General features: G+C 41.9%; 1 protein-coding gene across 1 annotated transcript; it reads left to right on the forward strand.

Annotated features, from left to right (window-relative positions):
* The first annotated feature begins 6,099 nt into the window (after positions 1-6,099).
* anos1a (anosmin 1a) lies at positions 6,100-19,750 on the forward strand. Its single transcript, XM_028399449.1, has 14 exons — positions 6,100-6,660; positions 9,318-9,365; positions 12,947-13,012; positions 13,107-13,329; positions 13,733-13,917; positions 14,004-14,133; positions 14,210-14,415; positions 15,015-15,141; positions 17,059-17,166; positions 17,233-17,321; positions 17,412-17,583; positions 18,100-18,332; positions 19,410-19,551; positions 19,650-19,750. The coding sequence occupies exons 1-14, from the start codon at positions 6,451-6,453 to the stop codon at positions 19,700-19,702; spliced, it is 1,992 nt and encodes a 663-aa protein (XP_028255250.1). The 5' UTR covers positions 6,100-6,450; the 3' UTR covers positions 19,703-19,750.
* Positions 19,751-22,817: the final 3,067 nt, after the last annotated feature.

A 22,817-nucleotide genomic window follows, 5' to 3' on the forward strand; every position in this document is an offset into this window, starting at 1 on the left:
TATTTAGTAACATGCACATGTGGTCGTGTGGAGCGCAACACACCATGGAAAAGGGGCACTTAGACTTCATTTAGACTAATTCAGTGATCTCAACTGAGACACTAACCTAAAAGTAAAGTCACTCTACTGGAGGACGTGTTTTCCGAAAGCTAAAAAAAAAACAACAAAAAAAACAGCTATTTTACCCATCCACAACTTCAGACGCCAGAACTCCTGGATGTTTTCATTTTACATGCTTATGCATCGCCGTTGTACGCCTGAATTAGGTACACTTCACTTACTTAGTAACTTTATTTTCCTGACTTTCCTTGCCTGACACCCAGACTTTAGATCATTATTGTCTCAACTTTACTTCACTGCTCAAATTGAGCCAGAGCATCTCCCATAATTCATCTGTTTGACTTCTTCAGTGGTGGGTTGACTTAGGAGGCAGATGGTGCAAAGAACGAAGCTACTGCCCCCAACCCGTCCTGGGGTGCATTTGAGGACTGTGCACAATTCTATTATTAAATGCCTTTCAGGTTGCTTAAATATTATGAGGCATCAACAACAAAATTTTGTGTTCACAAAATGTAATTGTCATCCTGGTAGAAGTTCTCAGCTATTTGTTGCATTCCTACAGTCTTTGTCTTTGTTTACTCTATGAAAACTGTGGTTGTGTGTACTCACACACAACAAGATCAGTGTGCAAATGGCTCTTTTCCTCTCTAACATACATACACAGTGTGTAGACACACAATTATGTGCTAAAATACTCCCTATAACTCCATATACAAGCCAGAAACTACACTACATGAGCACAGGCCTGCAGGTAAAGGGTTAATTAATATGGTCATTAAGTTGTTAACCCTTTAATCACCAATTTTATAAGGGGTGGTGCTGAAAATTGGAAAAAAACACACAAAATGGCTCATTTTTAATAGAAAAGGTGAATGTGGACTGGATTTTTTAACCTTTATTACAGTCTTGGTCATGTCAAACATCAGTAAAAAAAATTACTTTATTGCATTATTAGTTTTTGCACAGCACTGGATTTTCATTTTTTCTACCATTTTGCCCCATAGACATAGGTTACATTATAACCACACATAATCATGCATTCTTGATTGTTGGTGGTTTACCCTGTTGGTAGGAGGTAAAATTTGTGATTTTTACAGTTAAAATCCTGGGGGAAAATGATTTTTTCACTACTGTTGATTAGAACTGAAGTTAATTAAAAGGTCTATGCAAAAACATTTCAAAAAAATATTTATCTGATATATTTTTAAAACCGTTAAAGTTAGGGGACGTTTTTGTCCCGAACAACACATAAGGGTAGTGTTTGCAAACAGTCCATGAGGGTTAAAGCCTTTATATGCCAGTTATAGTTAAAGCTGATGGCACATCTTGATCCTACATTTCCCATAATGCATGTCGTCAGCAGTTACCGCAGCACTACACAGAGTTCCTCCTGCAGGTGGAGCTGTTGCATCATAACTGCATTACATCATGATCTCTTGTTATTATGATGATGTGTGTGTTACCAGGAGAAGCGCTTAGGTGCAACTACTGTTTCTCAAAGGGAGGCGACCTCTGCACCCCCACCAGCGTCCAGACCTGCTCGGGAAGAGCCAATGCCTGCGCTGCTGTCATATTCCAAGCCCCCCTGTGTGAGTGTGCTACGTAATTAGCATGCAGCTAACACCACATGAAAAGCACCAATGCATTTAAATGCTTTGTTTTTCAGACTCCTCGTTCCGTCAGTGCATTAACATGGCCGTGTGTCAGGGTTACATCTCGACCCTGGGTGTGTTGGCCCAGTGCTGCAGCACCGACCTCTGCAACTGAACCCCCCACTTCTTTCTAAACAGCTTCATCCATGTGTTTGATTTAAATGGGATTTAAAAAAGGCATAAGCTTCAATTAAGGGATCAGTACTGGTGCGTGAAACCAGGTGGCAGCAGAGCGCTTTGCAGAATCATTTGTATGACCTTGTGTGTGTGTGTGTGTGTTTTGATAAAGCATTATTAAACACCTAAATTGAGTGGCTTTTCATGTATTAACACCAAGTCTGAGCTTTAATAAGAGGCCACAGGAAGGTATATATGGAGTGCTCAGGTTCTGGAAGGGGGTATTCGGGACCAGATCTGGCTTCAAGCCTCCTTTCAGAGTGCTTCTGAATGTTTGTTTAACCTTACTTTGTTGAATTTTAACCCTTGCTGGCAACTTGTTATTAGGGCCCAAGCACCAAGTGGCTCTACAGCGCCCCCTTGGCATTTTCAAAACACCTTAGGCTTAGTTTTACATAGGTGCATGAAAATCAGTACACGTGTTTATCATACTGAGACACACCAAAAAGTCTCCTGACACAATGACCTCAACCTAACAGGAAGTCTGCCATCTTGGGTGGAATTAGGCGATTTCCACCATTGGTATGCAGACAAACTCCTCCTAGGGATTTGGCCTGATTGACTTGATATTTAGTGGACATGACCTAAAGGACCTGCTGATCAAAAGTTATCAAAAGCTTTTCTCTAACTTAAAGGGCCTCTGTGGCTCGCCAAATTCTGGCGAAGATTCATGATTTCGCCATGAAACTTCAAACAATGCCCACATACTTTATCCAAACATCTTCAAACTTTGTGAGCATGATGAGGGCTCCGCCATGAACACCTCCATATGTCGAAATCCTGCTTTACTCGTGGCGCCCCCTGCTGGTAACAGGAAATGTCCATCAAATTCATTCACCAACTCGTTGGTGAAGCTACACTATGAAGGCAGTGAAGCTGCATGCAATGGCGTCTGTGTGGCAGCGTGGCAACTGTCATTCCCTTGCAGTAAAATTATGTTTGGGTTTTTAATGACCTTAACGACCGTCTATGATCATGAGGGGGGGCGGCTGGGGGTTGTGCTGAGAGCGAGGGCCCGCTCATCGCTGCTTTGGGTGTTGAAGTTCAAGTTTTTAATCTAGACCAGATTGAATACTTCCTCTGACATATAAGGGGAAAACAAAACAGCTTTCCAACCTCCATGAAAATGAGTACCCCCCCCCCTTTTTTATAAGGTGTACCCCCGTTAAATTGGGGCTGTCCTGTAACAAGCGCCCTGAGCAGGTCCACACAGCAGTCTGCACAGAGCCTGAAGGACCCCACGCTGGAAACATGGGATTCCCCTGAGACACATGCAGAGAGGAGAGAGAGAGGAGAAATGAAAACCACATGGTGGTGTCAGGGTGGGATTTTAGAACATTGTAAGTTTAAAATACAAACAGGTTGTCAACTAAAGAAAGATGGCCGCTAAAATTCTGTTTACAATCTATCATCTAGTTGGGCTAACAATTTGTTGTTGTCAATGTGGTCATTTGAACAATTTTTGTTGTCAATTTTCCAGATTAAGTGCAATTTTTTGCTCCTGGTATTACTAAAAAAAAACATGATTTAAATCCTGGTTACCATGGTAACAAGTTGTATTGAAAGGTGCCTAGCTATATACTTCTGCGCCATGTTTAGGGCTGTGTAGGATGCAACTGATGCCCTTGTAGCATGCTAGAAACATAGCATAGCATCAGCTAATGTGCTAAAAAGCTACATGACTGACGTATAGCATCTGCTAATGCTTGACACAACGTAGTATAGTAATCTGACTGCTGTATATGAGTTTGAATGACTTGAATGACAAAAGTTTTGACTCCCCCTAGGGGCATGGAGGGTAATTGCACTATTGCACGGCAGATAAACACATTTTGCAATCAGTGGTGCTTCGTCTTTCTGTTGAGTTGGTCTCAGGACATTTGTAACACCTGTTCTTACAAAAGCAATAGCTTTATAGAGCTTGCTTTCAATTATTGTGGAGGAGCTTACTTGTTTATATGGCCAGAGAGGTGCTGCCGGCTTCTTCTAATGAGCGACTTTTCCCACACTATTCTGCCAGCGACCACTGAATCAACAGGTTTTTTTTGTATCACAGTTATTTATTTTGGGAACTGATGCAATATAAATGTGGAATTAGCCAGAAGCTAACTATAAGATGGAGCTACAGTATACAGGGGAGCTGGCGTAGAAACCAGATGATGTTGTCTGAGGACACAAAGGAGTGTGTGTGTGTGTGTGGGGGGGGGGGGGGGGGGGGGGCAGTGTAGCCTTGCTGCCATCGGTTTAACTGCTTAGCTTAGCTTAGCATTTTTGTATGTTTTTGATGCTAAGAGTTACTAAGAGTTACTCCTCCAATCCAAGTTTTTTAAGGAGCGGGGTTAGCTAACATCGCTAGCAAGGTCTTGTGCATTGGGTGGGGTTGGGGGGGGGGGGGGGGGTCGTCGTGCTGCACCTGACACCACACGAGGTATCTTGGTATGATTCAGAATTGATTGTTCCACCAATCATGCAAGATTTAGATTCAGGTCCAAAAACCATGATGCTACCACCCCCATGCTTCGTATGGTTCTTTCACAAGAAGAACCATACGAATTCACAAGAAGATGACTTCTATATCTGAACTGTATTTGCCATTTTTGAACAACCGTGCGCACACAATGAGCCAATTACACTGGCATAGTTTGCTGTTTTTATTTGTGAAACAGTCAAGTCGTACCCCCCTCAGCCCCCCTCGGGGGAGCTTCAGAAAGAGAGGGTGGACCACCAGAGCATCCTGATAAGGAGAGACACTCACTTCATTAACACCCTATTTCTGGACAAAACATAACAGAAAAGCCTTCAGAGGTTCGCTGGGTGTCGATTTTTCTCAGTCAGTAAAAAGTTGTCAGCGACAAAGGCTCATTAGGTTAACGGAAGTGCTATAAAATGACTGAAATATGAGTGTGGAATGCAGCCTGGGAAAAAATAGGGCACTCATTAGCACTGCAGGATTACAAGTAGCCCCCCCCCCCTCCCTTAACCCCTATGAGAGAAAACCTGAAGATCTCCTCAGAGTTTCCAAAACGTCACATTTTCTCCTGTCCCTGGGCGAGGAAAACAAGCTTATGAGAGATACGTTTGTGGTTGTATATTTTTAATAGGGGGGATCAGCTGGGATTCCCTGGAAAATGCACAGCTTGCAACCACAAACCTTCAGGAGAGAGTGTTTTCTCCACCTGTGTGTAAAAGTGTTAATAGAACAGCAAGAGGTCTGAGAAGACTAATGCCATAAAGCTTATGGACTTATTGTAACCAATGATGTTAGGCCAAGGGGGTGGGGGGATGATAATGTGTTGTGGATATCGACATGACCTTTTTATATAAAAAACAAACAGTGTCATTCAGGACATGTTTCCTTTGAGACTCTGTACGTTGGGCTGCAGCAGTAGAAAGAGATGCAACCCCATGTCCTCTAAAACGCCCCTGTAGCAGGGCGCTAAACCAACCGACTGATCAGAAGCAACTAACCAACCAAGAAACCAACCAAGAAACAGATCAAAGCCAAGCAACCAACTAATGAAAGACCAACCAACCTGCCAGCCAACCAACCATCCGACTGACCAGAATCAACTTACCATCCAAGAAACCGATCAAAGCCAAGCAACCAACTAACGAAAAACCAAGTAACCAACTAACCATCTGACCATCCAAACCAAGCAACTGACAAGAACAACCAACCAACCGACTGACCAGAATCAACTAACCAACCAAGAAACTGATCAAGCCAAGCAAACAACTAACCAAAGGAATCCAACCACACCAACCAACAAGACCAACTAACCAACCAAGAAACTTATCAGAGCCAAGCAACCAACTAACAAAAGAAGACCAACCAACTTGCCAGCCAGCTAAGCAACCAACTAACTATCTGAACATCCAAACCAAGCAACTGACTGACCAGAGTCAACTGACCAACCATGATACCGATCATAGCCAAACAACCACCCAGCCAAAGAAACCAACTAACCTGCCAACCAACCAACCGACCAGCCAAACCAATCAACTGGCAAGACTGACCAACCAACCGAATTACTGACCAGAATCAACTAACCAACCAAGAAACTGATCAATCCAAGCAACCAACTCACCAAAGAAAACCAACTAACCAACCTGCCAGCCAAACCAATCAAGTGACTGACCAGAATCAACTAACCAACCAAGAAACTGACCAGAGCCAAGCAACCAACTTACCTGCCGGTCAGCCATCTAACCAGCTGACCAGCCAAACCAACCACCCCTCTAACTCACTTAATCCAATCAACAACAACCAACCATTTAACCAACACTACTAATTGACCTACTAGAAGCAACAAGCAACAACCAATATGAAATATGCAAAATACATCTATAAAAATGATTAAATTAATTAAATCAAAATAATTTAGTGATGTAATGACACTGAGCATCAGGGCTGCGCTAAGTGAAGCCTCTCAGCATCCTGACCCTAAACTGTGTGTGTGTGCCTACGGCTTCATAGCTCCTCCCTTAGCTATATAATTTCTAGTTAAGCGGGGCTTCCATCAGATTACTTTCCTACAGCAGCATCGAAGGAGGAGAAGTCATGACGAGCGCTCTGTCTCTGTGGATTATTTTCCTCTGTGGGTACGGTGCGTGTGCAAGGAGGCACCGCGGGGTGGATGCTGCTGCTGCTCCTGCTGCTTCTGCTCCTGGGGATGATAAGGAGTCCTGGTCGGAAAGCGTATCCAGGGCGAGGTGTGCGTCGCGGTGCCTCAGCTTGCACAGCGTCGCTGCGCTCTCAACACCTCTTCAGGTAAGGGACCTGCACACACGCGTCATAAATGAGATGTGTAATGTAAAAAATAAATGTCAAATAATCCAGAATTTGCCAGTAATTTATGATATAATGAAGTCTTCCATGAGATCAATATTAATAACAGTCAGACAGGGGCCAGAGCAGACCGCAAGGCTTGTTACACTGATTCGATTAATCATATAGATCACTCAACTGTCACTCTCTCAGCACCCCAGGCTTTACACTGACAGGGGGCGCTTAGACTGATAATAACTGCACAGGCTGATGTCCAGTCCAGACTTGAATGCAACAGGGAACCCTTCTGATGTCAGATGATTGGCTACTGACCTGTGAAGTTCACTCATATTGACTTTATTTATTGGTTGCTGAGAAAAAATATTACATAAAGTTTATCTACACTGATATTTGTATGAAAGTTCATGTATAACTGGGATTTAAATATTAATTATTAAAAATTATTAATATTTCCAGTGATTAATTACAGGGTGTTTATGTAACACATTTACTGTGTGGTAGATCCCATAGAAAAAGCCCAAAGAAGCCAGTGTGTGCTCCTGTTTTATGTCAAACATGGTATGGAAGTCAGTTAGTACCAATAATATAAAGTCTGACGTCTTTCTTAGAATTATGAGAAAAGTATGTTGGAATTGTTATTATGGGAGAATTAAGCCAGAATTATGAGATTATTGTCAGAAAGAGGAAAATACAGGGAAAAAATGACAACATTGAACATTGAAAAAAATAGAGTTATTAGATTATTGTCAGAAATCTGAGAGTAATTGCAAAATTCTAAAATACATAAATAAATAAAATAGAATTCTGAGATTATGGCATATTATCATAAATATTAAGATATATTGAGAAAAATCTAATTTCAGAATAATAGAGATTATGGCACATTATGATTATTATTTTTTTTTAAATCTGAATGTTACAATAAAGGTACAATTCTAAGAAAACTTTCAGAAGAAAATTTAGAAAAAAAATAAAAAGTGAAAAAAATTAGAATTTTGATTGAATGATTCAGAATTTTGAAATTTTGAAAAAAATTAAATTTTCTGAAATGATGGCACTTTATTATTATTATTATTATTATTATTAATAAATTATACACAATGCAGAATTTTGACAATAAAGTTCGAATTCTACGAAAAATCAGACTTTTAAGAAGAAAATTAAAAATTAAGTTAGAATTCTGAAAGAATGATTCAGAATTAAATATGTCAGAAGTCTAAGAAAAAATAAATAAAAAAAGAATTCTAAAAGAATGATAAATAATAAATAATAAATATCAATATTTTCAGAATTTTGAGAAAAAAAATCCAGAATTCTAGAAGCAATGTCAGAATTCTAAGTAAACATAACAATTTACAGAACAAATTCTGAGAAAAAAAGCTGAATTTTTCAATGACAGAATTGCAAGTAAAGAGAGATTGAAGTCCAAATTATGGGATTAATAGCAGAATTATACTTTTAAAAAAACTTTATCATGATGTCTAACTCGTCACAGCTCCACTGAAGCGAAGGATAATGATTTGCTGAAGTGTGGCTAAAGTCTCCATAAAGTTCAGAGAGAAGAGGAACAATCTCCACTTTAATAATCCCCAACCCCAGAGGAGACTATTGAGTTCTCCCATCAATCACGCTCTGTTTGTTTATTGACAGACCAAATATCAGTGTTTGAAAGGCCACACACTCTCCTCCACTCCACCAGAGACACCGACAGCTGTTGATGACAGACTGCGCTCTGCAATGATTTTTTTCACCTCAGTGTTTGTTTATTGTTATTCCTGTGGTATACTCAGAGGTTAATGAAACTAGAATATACAAAACACAACCACAAGGAGAGTGTTGTTGTCCAAGCTTAGTCATTAAAACTAGTCAGTTAGCTTTAGCCATTAAAATGAGTTATCCAGGTTTGTCCATGTAACCTGCTTGGTTAGCTTTAGCTATTAAAATTACTGGTTAGCTTTAGCTTTACTTTGTGAACTTTAGCCATTAGAGGTACTTGGGTAGCTTTAGCCAAAAAAGCTACTTGGTTTGGTTTAACCCTTAAAATGACTACTTGAGCTTTAGCCCTATTGGGTTTAGCTGAAGCCACAAATATATATATATATATATATATATATATATATATATATATATGTATATGTGTATATAAGTTAAGTATAAGTATAAGTATGTATATAAGTTTATATATATATATACATAGAAACTTATATGTATATATATATATACAACTGCATATTTAATATTATAGAAGACACCAGTATACTGAAAGAAGCTATGCTTTGTGTCCACTTGGTTATAAATATACAGCACCGCCGTCTTGTGTCTCAACTGGTGATCCTGGATCTGAGCTCATTATTCTTGAGCAAATCCGCCTCAGGCGCTCTGCAGGGAGGACTGTTGAGAGAGAGAGAGAGAGAGAGAGAGAGAGAGAGAGAAAACACGCACAGCAATTTGTTCTAATACAGCCAAAATAACACTCATGCGGTACAAAGTGTGAACTCTGTACCATTCTCTGTAATTATATATCACCTTCCTCTGAGCCTGTGCAGCACTAAGCTATAATTAGGGCATTAAAATGTATTCCTCCGCACTTAATTCAATTAGAGCCACTTATTCATTTGTGCTTGTCTCTCTCTCTCTAGAGTAATGGATCCTTGGGCTGGTGTCGCCATCATAAACAGTGTGCAAAGGTAGGTGTGTGTTTTTTTTTATTGAGTTGTGTGCTTTGGGTCCTTCTAAGGATGGGAGGCCGAACCAACAGGTGCTGGGTGTAGCGTGGTCGACCCCCTCAGAAAGTCGATTAGTCCTAATAATATTAATAGATAAAAATACAATTTCTTTCTTAGAATTATGAGATTAAAAAAACAAAAAAATAAAAACTATCATTATTATAATATATTAAACTTTTCAGAAGAAAATTTAGAAAAGTCAGATTTTTGACAATAAAGTTAGAAGTCCAAGAAAAAGCAGACTTTTAAGAAGAAAAAAAATCAAAAAATTAAAATTAGAATTCTGAAAGAATTATTCAAAATTTTGAGAAAAATATATCAGAATTCTAAAAAAAAAAGAATAGGAATTTTGACAATAAAGTTACAATTCTAAGAAAAATGACTTCAGAAGAAAAAAATGAAAAATTAAAAACATTCAAGAATTTTGAACGAATGATTCAGAATTTTGAGAAAAATATGGGAAAATGTTTTAAATTCTGAGAAAATGTAAGACTTTACAGAACAAATACAAAAATTCTGAGAAAAAAGTAGAAATTTCCATTTTCAGAATTCCAAGGAAAGAGAGATTAAAGTCAAAATATGAGAATAATAGCAGAATTATACTCAGCAATGTCACCCATAGAAAAGCCGATTCTATTGTACATATTTAATGTATATCATGCACAGATGTGAATTAAAGCACTTCATTTAGCTGCTCAGGCTAAAGATAGGAAGTCATGTGGGACTTCTTCCTGTGCAATAAATCATTGCATGTGTACCTGCCTGCGATAACCTAATGTGCGTGTGTGGTAATAAATCAACCTGAGTGTGTGTGTGTGCGTGTGCACCTATTGATGCAGTGGTGGTTATTACCTATTTCTCAGCTCTGCCATTCATCTCCTGTACATAACGGCAGCTTCCCTGCTAATACATCAACACTCATAATATTAAGATTTAGTTTTAATATTGATTATTCAATTTTATTTTTGGCCGCATTATTAAGAGCTTTTAAAGTGAGATGTTCAGGACAATGATAAAAACAACAACAACAACAATAATAATAATAATAACAATTATTATTATTATGCTGCTGTACAATAGGTACAATAATAACAAATTAAAACATCATTAAATATAAAATAATTTAAAAAAGTAAACAAATAAAAGTACAATTTTAAAATTAAATTACATAAATAATAAATAAATAAATTAAATATTATTTAAGATTATATTTAATCTTAAATAATATTAATTAAATCAACAAGTATTACATGCAAGAGGAGGAACTGATTTCAACAGCAAGGTAGTGTCTCACTTTTTTACTAGGGTATAAACTCCTGCACCTCTATGTAACCGGCACAGACGTGGCTACAAGTTAAGGGAACTCAAACGTGTCTGTGGTGCAATGTAACACAATAATAAAGGTAAAACTGATTAAAGATGAACCAAAATAGAGTGAATTTCGTACATTTTTAAGTCACTATGTGCAACATTTTTCCACGCTACCACAGTTATTGTCAATCTTAGAAAAACAAATTGGTGTTGTGTATGCCATAGATGTTTACGGTATTTGCATTTTTACACCCTTTACGTGCCAGTTTTTCCATTCTACTCTGCATGTTAACTGTAGAAAACCTGCAAAATAGCCTAGAACTTGCTGAATTTTTGTCATGTGACTATTGTGACACCAAAATTATTTCATTTCTTGGGGAAACGCTGGGAACAAGGTCTGTCTGTGGATGTTTTAAGGTCTGGAATGCGTTCAAAGACGATGGTAAGTTGTCGAGGATGGGTAAGGCTGGAGAAGAACGTGGGGGGCATTTCCTCTTAGAGGAATTTGGCAGCGAATCAAACAGAGCAGAGCTGCAAAAGAACAGCATTTTGCACGGTCAGCAAGAGTTAAAGTTGTCCGCTCCATTATCTCTGGTTGGTCAAGGAGAGTGGTGCAGCATAACCAAACACACACACACACCCAGGTCTTACAGCCTTATTCCCATCATTTCAGATGTAATTCATCTAAAGTGATTGATCATGAGCCTAACCCTAACATGACCTTGGACCTCTAACCCTAGTGTTAGCACCAGAGCTTGTTAGATTTTTGTCCCCAGAAAGGAAACACAAGCGGGAGTCCCCACAATGTAGTGTAAACGTGTGTGTGTGCGCTTCAGAAGACATTAGATTGTTTCTAGCATAAACTTTTAAAATTAAGGTGAGGATGTTGTTAGGTCTATGTCCTCTAAAATAAGCCGTAACAGGTGGTCGCCTAAAACATGGCTGCACAAACACACACACAAACACAGACCACACAGTCAAATTTGTGTCACTTCAGAAAGCATGTGACCCACCTCTAGGGTAAACTAGAGACCCTAACTGTGGTGCTTAGGTCAGCAGGTCCCTAGAAGGGGACTGCAGTGGGAGGTCCCCATAATGGTATGTAAAAAGACACATTGGTTCCCAGAAGAAAGGCTAGATCATGAGGTCCCCACAATGTGTGTGTGTGTGTGTGTGTGTGTGTGTGTGTGTGTGTGTGCGTGTGTGTGTGTGTGTGTGTGTGTGTGTGTAAGCACATTCACACTCAAGGGTAAGCACAAGTGTAACAGCCACGGCATCTTTCCATCACTTTAGAATACATTCTAACTCCAACGCCGATTAAGGTGCTTTCTCTAATCTCCCTCAGCCACATCACAAAGTTTCCCCCACCCTAGTCAGCTTTATTTGCGGTGCAGTGAAAGGAATGCTCGATTTAAGCTTAAAATGGGGCGGAAAACGAAATGACGACACCGAGGTACAAAAGCTAAGGCGCAAGAGTGGGAAAACGTCAGTCCGGATTAGAGGATTCCTCGCGCCGAGGCCAAAAGATAGAGGCAGGGCTATCAGACATGCTTCAAGACACCCTTCACTGCAGAGCAAGGAAGATGTGTACTCTCTGTGCACTCTGTAGTTCATTTGGCAGCAACTTTTGACTTCCTCCTCTACAGTTTTACCCCACGAGTGGCTCCGATGCATCACAAAAACACCAGAAAATATGATTATATAATAGTCAGTCTGTTATTATGCTCGCCAATGCTTTCTGCAATCACTCTGCAATTTAAAATCCACACTTCGGGTTGTATCATGGTTGTTTTTTGCAATCACACTATCAATTTCTCCACAATATTTTATGTTATTTTTTTTTTTAGATACGTTAATAATTAATTAATTTAATTAATAATTAATTTTTTTTAAGGCTGCTGCCAAGCAGTGTCATACAATGACCAGCAAGGCGCGCCACACCAGTGAGTGCACTGGAGGCAGTGTGGGTAAAGTGTCTTGCCCAAGGACACACAACAATGACTAGGGAAGAGTTGGGATCAAACCACCAACCTTCCAGTTATTGGACAACCCTGCTATACCACTGAGCCACTGCTGCCCCATATGCCCATTTTTGTTTCTGTTCCATCCAAAATCCTATGTCTTACATTTTCCTGGCTAAGGACAGGCTAATCTTTGAAGACTTAGCATGTGCGTCTTCACATGCTAACATCAGGCAACAACATGACTGCAGTCTGTATCATTGCCCACAGTGCCTGGAGCCCTGCAAAGATTCCTGGGAGATGAAGAGGAAGAAGAACTGCAGAGAACTGTGCGAGGTAAAATCGTGATTTGTTTTTGGGTTAAATGTGGAACTGATAAAGAAATAAGCTAAGCTAGCTTCTAATGCTAACTGCGTTTTTCTTATCTCAGGAAGCGTTTCCCAAGAAGCACTGGGAATGCGTGACCAGCTGTGAGTTCCTTCAGTCTGTGCTGGCCGTGAAGCAGGGTGTCTGTCCGTTTCCAGAAAAGGCCAGTGGCTTCGCGGCCACCTGCGTGGAGAGCTGCGACCGCGACAAAGAGTGCTCGGCTCAGAAGAAATGCTGCTCCAACGGTTGCGGCCACACCTGTCAGACTCCCAAAGACCTCTACAAAGGTGATAGCCCACCCAGCAGAAAGAACACAGCACATGGTTGATCCATAGTGGCCTTATCCTGCCATTGCATCTGGCCATCACGTCACAATTGCTAGTGTGATTGCATATAATAGTTTTTTGGGGGATTTGTTTGTGCAGCATGTTCAGGCTTTGCTGATGGTAACGTACTGTAGACTCCCCCCCCCCCCCCCCCCCCCCCCCCCCATCCTGTAATTCCATTCGGTAATCATGTTGCAATTGCTAGCATGATTGCACGTAACAGTTTTTTGGGGGCTGTTTTTGCAGCATGTTCAGGCGTTGCTGATGGTAACGTACGGTAACCCCCCCCCCCCCACCCCCCAAAGCCCCAGGGGATGCTGGGGACTACAGATGGTGAATTGGGCTTGTTACAATGTCCATCCAGGTGCCCCACTGAAGCCGAGGAAGGAGCTCGCCTTTGAAGAACTCCCCTCCGGAGAGCTGGAGATGCGCTGGACATCCCGTTTCAACGTTTCGGCCGAACCCGTAGTCTACATCCTGCAAAGGAGGTGGAACTTCGGCATCCAGCCCAGCGAGGATGTTGCCACCTCCTGGCAGGTGGTTGCACAGGTTAGCGCTCGCTGTTAATATTAGGAAAGATACCTCCTTCACTGTTGAGGCACCGGCTCTGGTTTTTTATGTCTTGATCTTCACAGACCACAGAGCAGGGAGTGAAGCTGTCTGACATCAGGCCTGGACGCTGGTACCAGTTCAGGGTGGCTGCCGTCAACACCCACGGGACCAGAGGGTTCACAACACCCAGCAGGCACATCCACTCCAGCAGAGGTGTGTGTCAGGTTTACTTTTGTCCTTTCTGTGAGACCTGTATCTTTAACAAAAAACTGGATTCTGTCACCCACAGACCCCTCCAACCCTCCGGCTCCCAACGAGATAAGAGTGGCCAACATGAGCTACGGCCCTGGCAGGGCGGTGTCAGCTAGGATCCAGTGGAGCATACCTGCCGATTTGGATGTTCCTGTCCACCACTTCAAGGTCAGCTGGAGCTGGACAGGACTTGGACATCCCTCTGCTTCGTCGCAGACCAAGAGGAGGAAGGTAGTCCGGGAGGTGAGGACTGACAGATATCGCAGTGTCCGACGGACAAAACTAAGGACCCTGACCCATCATTTCCTATATTTGTGTCACATGGTCTCTCCAATGCATTACCTCTTTAGCGGACTAGCAGTAAGCCTGTTAACTCCAAAGGTAGTCATGCTAAGTTGTAGCTATGTAATTTGTCTGACATGTCAACTTGCCTGGGCCGGGGTTCGAACCAACGACCTCAGAGTGAGTGGCCACAACCCCAGAAGGGTAAATTCATTCATTAACAGCTTTTAATAAAAGCATTTATCAAAGGTGATAAAAAATTACAGGCTAAAACATTGGTGCCCCGAGGGCCTCGCTCCTGACCTGCTGTTTCCTGCGTTTGGGACAACAGTGGCGCAGTGGTATAGCAGGGTTGTCTAGTAACCGGAAGGTTGGTGGTTTGATCCCAACTCCTCCCTAGTCACTGTTGTGTGTTCTTGGGCAAGACACTTCACCCTAGCCTGTGGCGTGCCTTGCTAGTCATTGTATGACACTGCTTGGCAGCAGCTGTAAAGAATTTCCCTCTGGGATTAATACAGTATCTAAAAAAAAAAAAAAAATTGTTTTGTGTTTGCGTGCAGAGCCAGGTGGAGCTGGACAGCATGCAGTCCAACAGGAGCTACAGTGTGGAGGTGCAGGCGGTGTCCTACTGGGGACAGACGCAGCTCAAAGGACCCCGGGCTGTCCTCCACTTCAACACACAGCGTGGTGTGTCCTCGGAAAGGAGACACAGTTTGACTTTTCTCTGTCCCTGCTCTCTCTCTCCTTGTTTCCTTCTTACACTTCCTTTCTTTTTACTTTCCTTTCCTTCCTTCCTACCTTTTCTTCCTGAGCTCACATCTTTTCATCCTTTACTATCTTTACTTCCTTCCGTCCTTTCCTGATTATTCCTTTCACTAGTTTCCTTCATCCAGTAATCCTTCCTTCCTTGTAACTTTTGTTTCATTCATCCTCTCACCTTTAAAGGTTATTTGTCCTTCACTCTCTTCTCTTCTTTTCTATTTTATTCCTTTCCTCCCTTCCTACCTTTTCTTCCTCAGCTCACTTCTTTTTATCCTTTACTGTTTACCCTTCCTTCCTTCCTTCCTTCCTTTCTCACAAATGCCAAATTCATCCATTCTTTTTTCTTTCTTTTTTTTCCTTCTGTCTTTACCCTATTCCCTCCCTCCCTCCCTCCCTATTTTCCTTCCTTCCTTCCTGCCTTTCTTCCAGCTATCCCTTTTCCTTTCATTTGTTTCCTTCCTTAAGTTAATCCTTCCTTCCTCTCACCTTTCGTAAAGGTTATTCGGCCTTCACTCTCTTCTTTTCAATTCGTTTCCTTTTCCTTCCACACCCTTCCCTCCTCCCTAACCCTAACTCTATTTGAAGGCTAAATAAGTAACACGGCACATACATATGATTCATTTTCTCATTTTCCTGCACAAAAACTTTGAAAAATTACATTTGTATACTTTTTCTTTTTGGCCCTTAAGTGTCTTAAAAGATTTTCTCCCAGCAGGAAGTAAAATGTTTGATCCTAACCCAGAAACAGCCCGAACCATCCCCACCTCCAAACCTATCAGCGTGACGGAGCTGAAAAATCTCTCACATTGAAAATGTCAAGGTGTTCCATTCAAGCCGAAAAAAGAAAAAACACTAAGAATAAATAAACGATGACAGAAATTAATGACAGAGCCGATACGTTTGTTATGTTGAGTGTTCAAGGTGAAGCAGAGCAGAGGCAGAGTGTTGGCCTGCTGCGTGATTCACAGGGAAAATATCTCTGAGGCCTCACAACAGACGGCCATTGACATTAAAGGAGACACGTCTTAGAAGTTTTTTAATGACCCTCAAATCTTTTTCACTGTGAAATAAAAGAGGAAATCTTCAAATTAAATCTTTTTAACATTCACCAGAAGCAGAGCTGAGGACACACGTTCTTAAAATGAAGAAACTTTCATCTTCTTCCTCTCTTCAAATCTTTTTCCTTCATCTTTTTTTCTCTCGTATTACTTCTTCCTTTCACTTATTTCCTTCCTTACCTTATTGCCTTCTTCCTTCCTACCTAGCTTCCTTTTCCTTCTTTCTTCATTTGTCTTCTTCTTTCATCTTATTTCCTTTTTCCTTCTTCCTTCATTTTACTTCCTTTTTTCTTCTTTCTTCCTTTTTCCTCCTTCTTCACATTTTCTCTCTCTTCCTTTACCTTCTTTCCTCTCCATCATCTTCCCTTCCCTTATATCCTTCCTTACCTTATTGCTGTCTTTACTGTCACGTCCTTCCTTCCTTCCTGCCTAGCTTCCTTTTTTCCTTCTATTTTTATTTAATTTTTTTTTCTTAATTTTGCTTCCTTTTTCCTTCCTTATGTCCTGATTTACTTCCTCACATTTTCTCTCTTCCGTTACCTTCTTTCTTCTCCATCATCTTCCTTTCATTTATTCCTTGCTTCCTCTCCTTTTCTTCCTTTGCTTTTACTTCCTACCTTCCTTCCTTTTTGATCACCTGTTTTTCTCAGTTCCTTTCCTTCCTCTTCCTCCTTCTTCCTTTCTTTTTATTTCCTTCTCCTCCCTTCCTTCCTTTCCTCACCCCCCCCCCTCTATATATGACACCATGGCAGCCTGTTGTAACAGTAGTCTGTCCGTCCTGCAGCAAACAGTGCTGCTCCCAGAGACTCTGCAGGAGACCTTCTGGACGTGGGGACGCCTTTCTACCAGGACGGACAACTGCGGGTGCACGTCTACTGGCAGAGCAGCGCAGGTTTTAACCAATCCTGAATGAGTTCATTCATAATGTAACACATTATTAACTAATGTCTTTGTCCAGATCCTTCAGTGGAAGCCTACAGAGTCCAGTGGGGACCAGAGCACTGTGTCCACAACCAGACCAGGCCAATGGAGAAGACCCGCACACAGGTACCCTAATGCACGCACAAGTCTCTTGTCAATGATTGGCCAGCACCGCCATGATGATTTCCTGCCTGCGTGTGTGTGTGTCTGACGTAGGGGAGCTTCATCAGCCTGCAGGGTTTGCGCTTCTCCTGCAAGTATAAAGTTGTCCTCCAGCCAATCAGCAGGAAGACTCGTCCCCTGGCAGAGAGCGCCAGATTCCTCACTCCGTCCTGCACCAGCATCCAGGCCAAGAGTCACAAACCCATCGCCTGTCCTGGAGAAACAGGTGAGACGAGGATAACACACCTTCCTACATCCCTCACTTCCTTTCTTCCTTCATTCTTTCCTTCTTCCTTTCCTTTTCTCTCTTCTTTCATTTGGTTAGCTTCCTTCCTTCCACTCCTTCCCCTTCACCATTTTCTATATTCCTTCTTTCCTTCTTTCCTTCCTTCCTTCCTTCCGTCCTTCCTTCCTTCCTTCCTTTCTCTTTCCTTCCTTCCTCTTCTCTCTATCTCTATCTTTCCTTCCTTCCTTCCTTCCTCTTCTCTCTCTCTCTCTCTCTTTCCTTCCATCCTGCTTCATCTTCATATATTTATTTATTTGCTCTGAAACAGCCAGCCTGTCCAGATGCCCTTGTTGGAAGAAAAAGTCTCAGCCGGTTGCCAGGCAGAACAAACACTGTACTCACCTTCAGTTCAATTCTTCAGGGACCCCCCCCCCTTTGTGCTAAGCTACATTAGCTGCACTGAAAATGATCATGTAGTTCTAATTAACCCAGCAGATGCTTGTGCTTCATTTTTAGCCGCGCCTCAGAAGGTCCTGGCGAAGGCATCCAACCTGACGGCGTCCTTTCAGGTCCTAGGCGGGAACGTGACATCTGTCTTCAGCTGGGATTTGTCAGCGGTTAAATCCCACCAGCAGCTGACTGGTTACCAGGTGACCTGGGCGGAGGTCATACCACCCACCATAAACTGCCACGGCAACAACTACAAGCTGCCACGCGGACTCATCTCGCAGTCTCAGATCCTGCCCCCGGTCAGTAAACAACAGATTTCAGACAGTCCTTGAATGCATCAGAGCACCCAAACCAAAGCTGTGATTAGAAATTATGTTACCATTAAAAATAATTTTCAAAACACAAAAAATTTTGCATTTCTTTCTCCATCCAGCAAGCCTTTAACATTTATGCCTGATTTGCAGCCTTTCTACAGTTGTTGCAAGTTGTAGAATGAACAAAAATGGCGTGCAGATACTGTAAAATATTTATAAAGTTTCAAATTTAGATGTTAGCATCATGGTAAAACACTGCATATCTTTATTTTTTATGATTTTTGTTATTTTTAATTGATTTTTAGGAAAACTCTAATTTGGGTGAGACGAGAATAACAGACCTTCCTACATCCCTCACTTCCTTCCTTCCTTCTATCCTTCCTTTCACTCCTTCACCTTCACCATTTTATATTTCCCTCCTCCTTTCCTTCCTTCCTTCCTTCCATCCTTCCGTTCTTCTGTTTTTCCATCCTTTCTTCCTTCCTACTTTTCTTCCTTCCGTCCTTGCTTCCTTCCTTCTTTCCTTTCTTTCTTCCTTCCTTCCTTCAATCTTTCCTTTCTTCCTTCCTTCCCTTCTTCCACTCCTTCACCTTAACCATTTTCTATATTCCCTCTGTCCTTCCTTCTTTCCTTCCTTTCTTCCTTGCTTTCTTCCTTCCTTTCTTCCTTCCTTCCTTACTTCTGTCCTTCCATTTTTCCTTCCCTCTTTCCTTACTTCTTTCCTTCGTTCCTTCATTCCGTCCTTCTTTCCTTCCTTCCACTCCTTCACCTTCACCATTTTCTATATGCCCTCCATCCTTCCTTCTTCCTTCCTTCCTTCCTTCCTTCCATCCCTCCATCCTTCCTAATTTTTTAGGAAAACTAATTGAAAACTCTAATCTGACTTTATGTTGCACAAGGACAAGTTTCCTCTCCTTGAAGCCATGATTGTGCCGTTTCCATAGAAACTGGCCATTATATTGCAAGTGACCAGTGACAGGAGTGAACAATTTTCGCACAATTGTTGTGGTCATTTTTTTTTTAACATAACCGAAACCCAAATCCTCTTCTGGTCCCCTCTAGGACAGTAATATCCTGATGGTGTCCGGCCTGCACCCTGGCAGCCTATACAGGCTTGAGGTCCAACCAATCACAATGGACGGTGAAGGTCCCGCAACCAGCAGAACCTTCCAGACTCCTGGATTCCAAAGCAGCACCAAGCACAGTAAGAAATGAGAATATGTGTGTGTCCTTGTGTGTGTGTGTCTGTGTGTGGAGACAGCACCACCACTGGAACTGGCTATTTTTCCCCTTTTCATTTAGGATCCAGGCTGAGGCTGCATCATCACAAACAACCAATCATTGAGAGGCACTGATACCTAGACAAACAAGCTAATGAGGATCTCAGAATTATGAGGAACACCCCTGCGGAGGCTTCAGCTGCTTATCAATGAACCTGATGAAGATCGGGTCTGCCTTCCGTCAAAAGATGGTGTCGTCGATTTATAGATGCATCGATAATGAGACATTCACGGTCATGTTCAAAAGTAGTACCCCGTCATTATTTAACCTGTTCAACCCCACAGCCCCCTCTTTTTTAGCTAAAAAGCTAAAAAAAATGGTCATGCGGCGCCCCCCTACCCCCACCGTTTTCCTTGCACTATTTTTGTTCCCTTCATTCTTTCCTTCTTCCTTTCCTTTCCTTTCCTTTCCTTTTCTCTCTTCCTTCATTTGATTAGCTTCTTTTCTTCCACTCCTTCACCTTCACCAGTTTCTATTTCTATATTCCCTCCTCCCTTCCTTCCTTCTGTCCTTCCTTCTGTGCTTCCGTCCTTCCTTCCTTCCTTCTTTTCTTCCTTCCATTTTTCTGTCCTTCCTTCCTTATTTCCTTCTTTCCCCTTCTTTCTCTCTTTTTCCTTCCATCCTGTTTCATCTATATATATTTATTTATTTGCTCGGAAACAGCCAGCCCTTGTTAGAGGAAAAGTCTCAGACTTCCATGGGATCAAATGAGTTGAGCTGCGGCAGGTGCTGCTGATCTTCAAAATTCTTAATACAGCAATTTTATGACAAACAATAGGCCAAAACATAAATATAAAAGGGGAACTTTTGAACATGACTAAGTACAATGGTTTATTGTTCTTCCCCAAAAAGAATCTCAGCTTTTGTTTGTGTGGTCTGTAGGTGTACATCATATATAGCACTGGGTATTAATTATTATGTAAAATTAAAGTTTCTATATTTAAGCATACATAAGAGCCAAAAACCTAACCAAATATGCAATTTTCATAATTGGCATAAGTTATGCTAAAGCTAGCAGTTAGCTTAGTGTTAGAGACGGAAAAAAGGACATCATCAGCGTAAAATGACGTTTAGGTGAATGCAAATAATGATTCTGCATTTGATTGTGTGTGTTGCCATGATGACGGCTACATTCAGATTACCAGATGTTTTTTTGTTTTTCAAACCACCTCAGATTTGGGATTAGGATTAGGATTAGGAATAATACCCAGCCTTGATTCCCAGGTGTATTCAATGGTGTTGCATGTGAACACAACAAAAAACATAGCATTCCCTTCTTTGCTGATGATCCTTACCCATGTAAATGCTGTATATACCATTCTATTTATTTAATTGTGACATTTGTGCATGCCTCAGCCTTTTGTAAACCTTTACAAAAGAAAACTGTAAAAAGATAAATCTAAAGATAAATCCCACATCCACGTTTCTTTCTCATCCTTCATCGTGAATCTTCTTCATTATACTTGAAACAAAAAAAGAGGAAAAAGAAATAATTAGCTGATTTTATTTATAACAAATATGAATAAAACTGAGGTTTTCTGTACTGGTTTTAAGATAAAATTCAAATGGATTTATTTTGTTTTTAAATATATAAATTTCATTAGTGAATTAATTAATAAAATGTATTTTAATTTCGGGTTTTGTGTCGAAATTTGAATTTTATTAATTAAATTAATTAAAATTAAATTAACAAGCAGCAATGATCGGGCCCTCGCACTCCACGCGACCGCCCCCTCCCCGTCACGCCATCCCTTCTCTCACCCGCTCCCCCCACGAGCTGCGGCTATTTTGCCAGCGGTGGGAAAAAAGCGGCAGAGAAAAGCAGAGACGTGTCAGAGCAACAAATGTGTCAAAATATGTAAAAATTGTTAGTGTGCAGTAACCTCCTGTTTACAATAGGTGGCGCTGTCCAGAGATGTCCACACATGGTCGGGGTTGGGTCTGTATCACATGTAAAAAATTTAAGGATTTTAAGAGCATCTGTTGTGGAGTTATACCATCTGCAGTACCCTATGTGTCCACTGGGTGGAGCCAGACACCATGAGAATAGTGGACACCTGTCTGTGCATCAAACCTCAAAAAACATTTGATTCATACATGAAAAATGTCCAGAAGCAGTTACTTCCGGTTTCCTGTAGGTGGCGCTGTGCAGGTGACTCATGAGCATGCAAACTGGATGTTTGCTCGGATCAAAGGAATGAAAGTCTGGCGAAATCATGAATCGTCACCAGACTTTGGCGAGCCACAGAGGCCACGCCCTTTAAGTTAGAGAAAAGCTTTTGATAACTTTTGATCAGCAGGTCCTTTAGGTGACCTCCAGCAAATTTCAGGTCAATCGGGCGAAAGCTGTAGGAGTTCACTCGCATACCAATGGTGTAAATCGCCAAAATAGCCATATCCAAGATGGCGGACTTCCTGTTGAGTTGAGGTCATGGTGTCAAGAGACTTTATGGTGCGTCTTGCTATGATAAACATGTGTACCAATTTTCGTGCACATACTCCAAAAAAACCCCTATGGAGAGGGGTGTTCAAAAATTCAAGGGGGCGCTGTAGAGCCATTTTGCCCCGCCGTTTTGCAGCAACCACAAAATATTGCAATTTTTGCCACCCCTAATGAGTGTGCAAAATTTCGTGAGTTTTCGTGCATGGCAAAGGGGTGAAAATGGGCGGTTTAGAGGTGCAAATAATTAAAGCTGCAAGCAGCGATGATTGGGCCCTTGCACTCCGCGCGACCGCCCCCTCCCCGTCACGCCGTCCCTTCCCACCCCTGCTCCCCCCACGAGCTGCGGCGATTTTACCAGAGGTGGGAAAAAAGCGGCAGAGAAAAGCAGAGACGTGTCAGAGCAGAGTGTTAGTCTGGGTGATGGGCCAGACTAAGAGCGGTCCAAATACCCCTTATGATGGAAAGAAGAACAAGGACCGTGACGTCGCCCGGTATGGCGCAGCCGGGGCCCCACCCTGGAGCCAGGCCCGGGGTTGGGGCTCGAATGCGAGCGCCTGGTGGCCGGGCCTTTCCCCACGGGGCCCGGCCGGGCTTAGCCCGAAGGAGCGACGTGGGGCCGACCTCCCATGGGCCCACCACCGGTGGGAGGAACCGTAAGGGGCCGGTGCAGAGTGGATTGGGTGGCAGTCGAAGACGGGGGCCTCGGCGACCTGATCACTGGACACAGAAACTGGCTCTGGGGACAT

This window comes from Parambassis ranga, chromosome 2 (assembly GCF_900634625.1).
Source record: "Parambassis ranga chromosome 2, fParRan2.1, whole genome shotgun sequence".
Lineage (NCBI taxonomy): Eukaryota > Metazoa > Chordata > Actinopteri > Ambassidae > Parambassis > Parambassis ranga.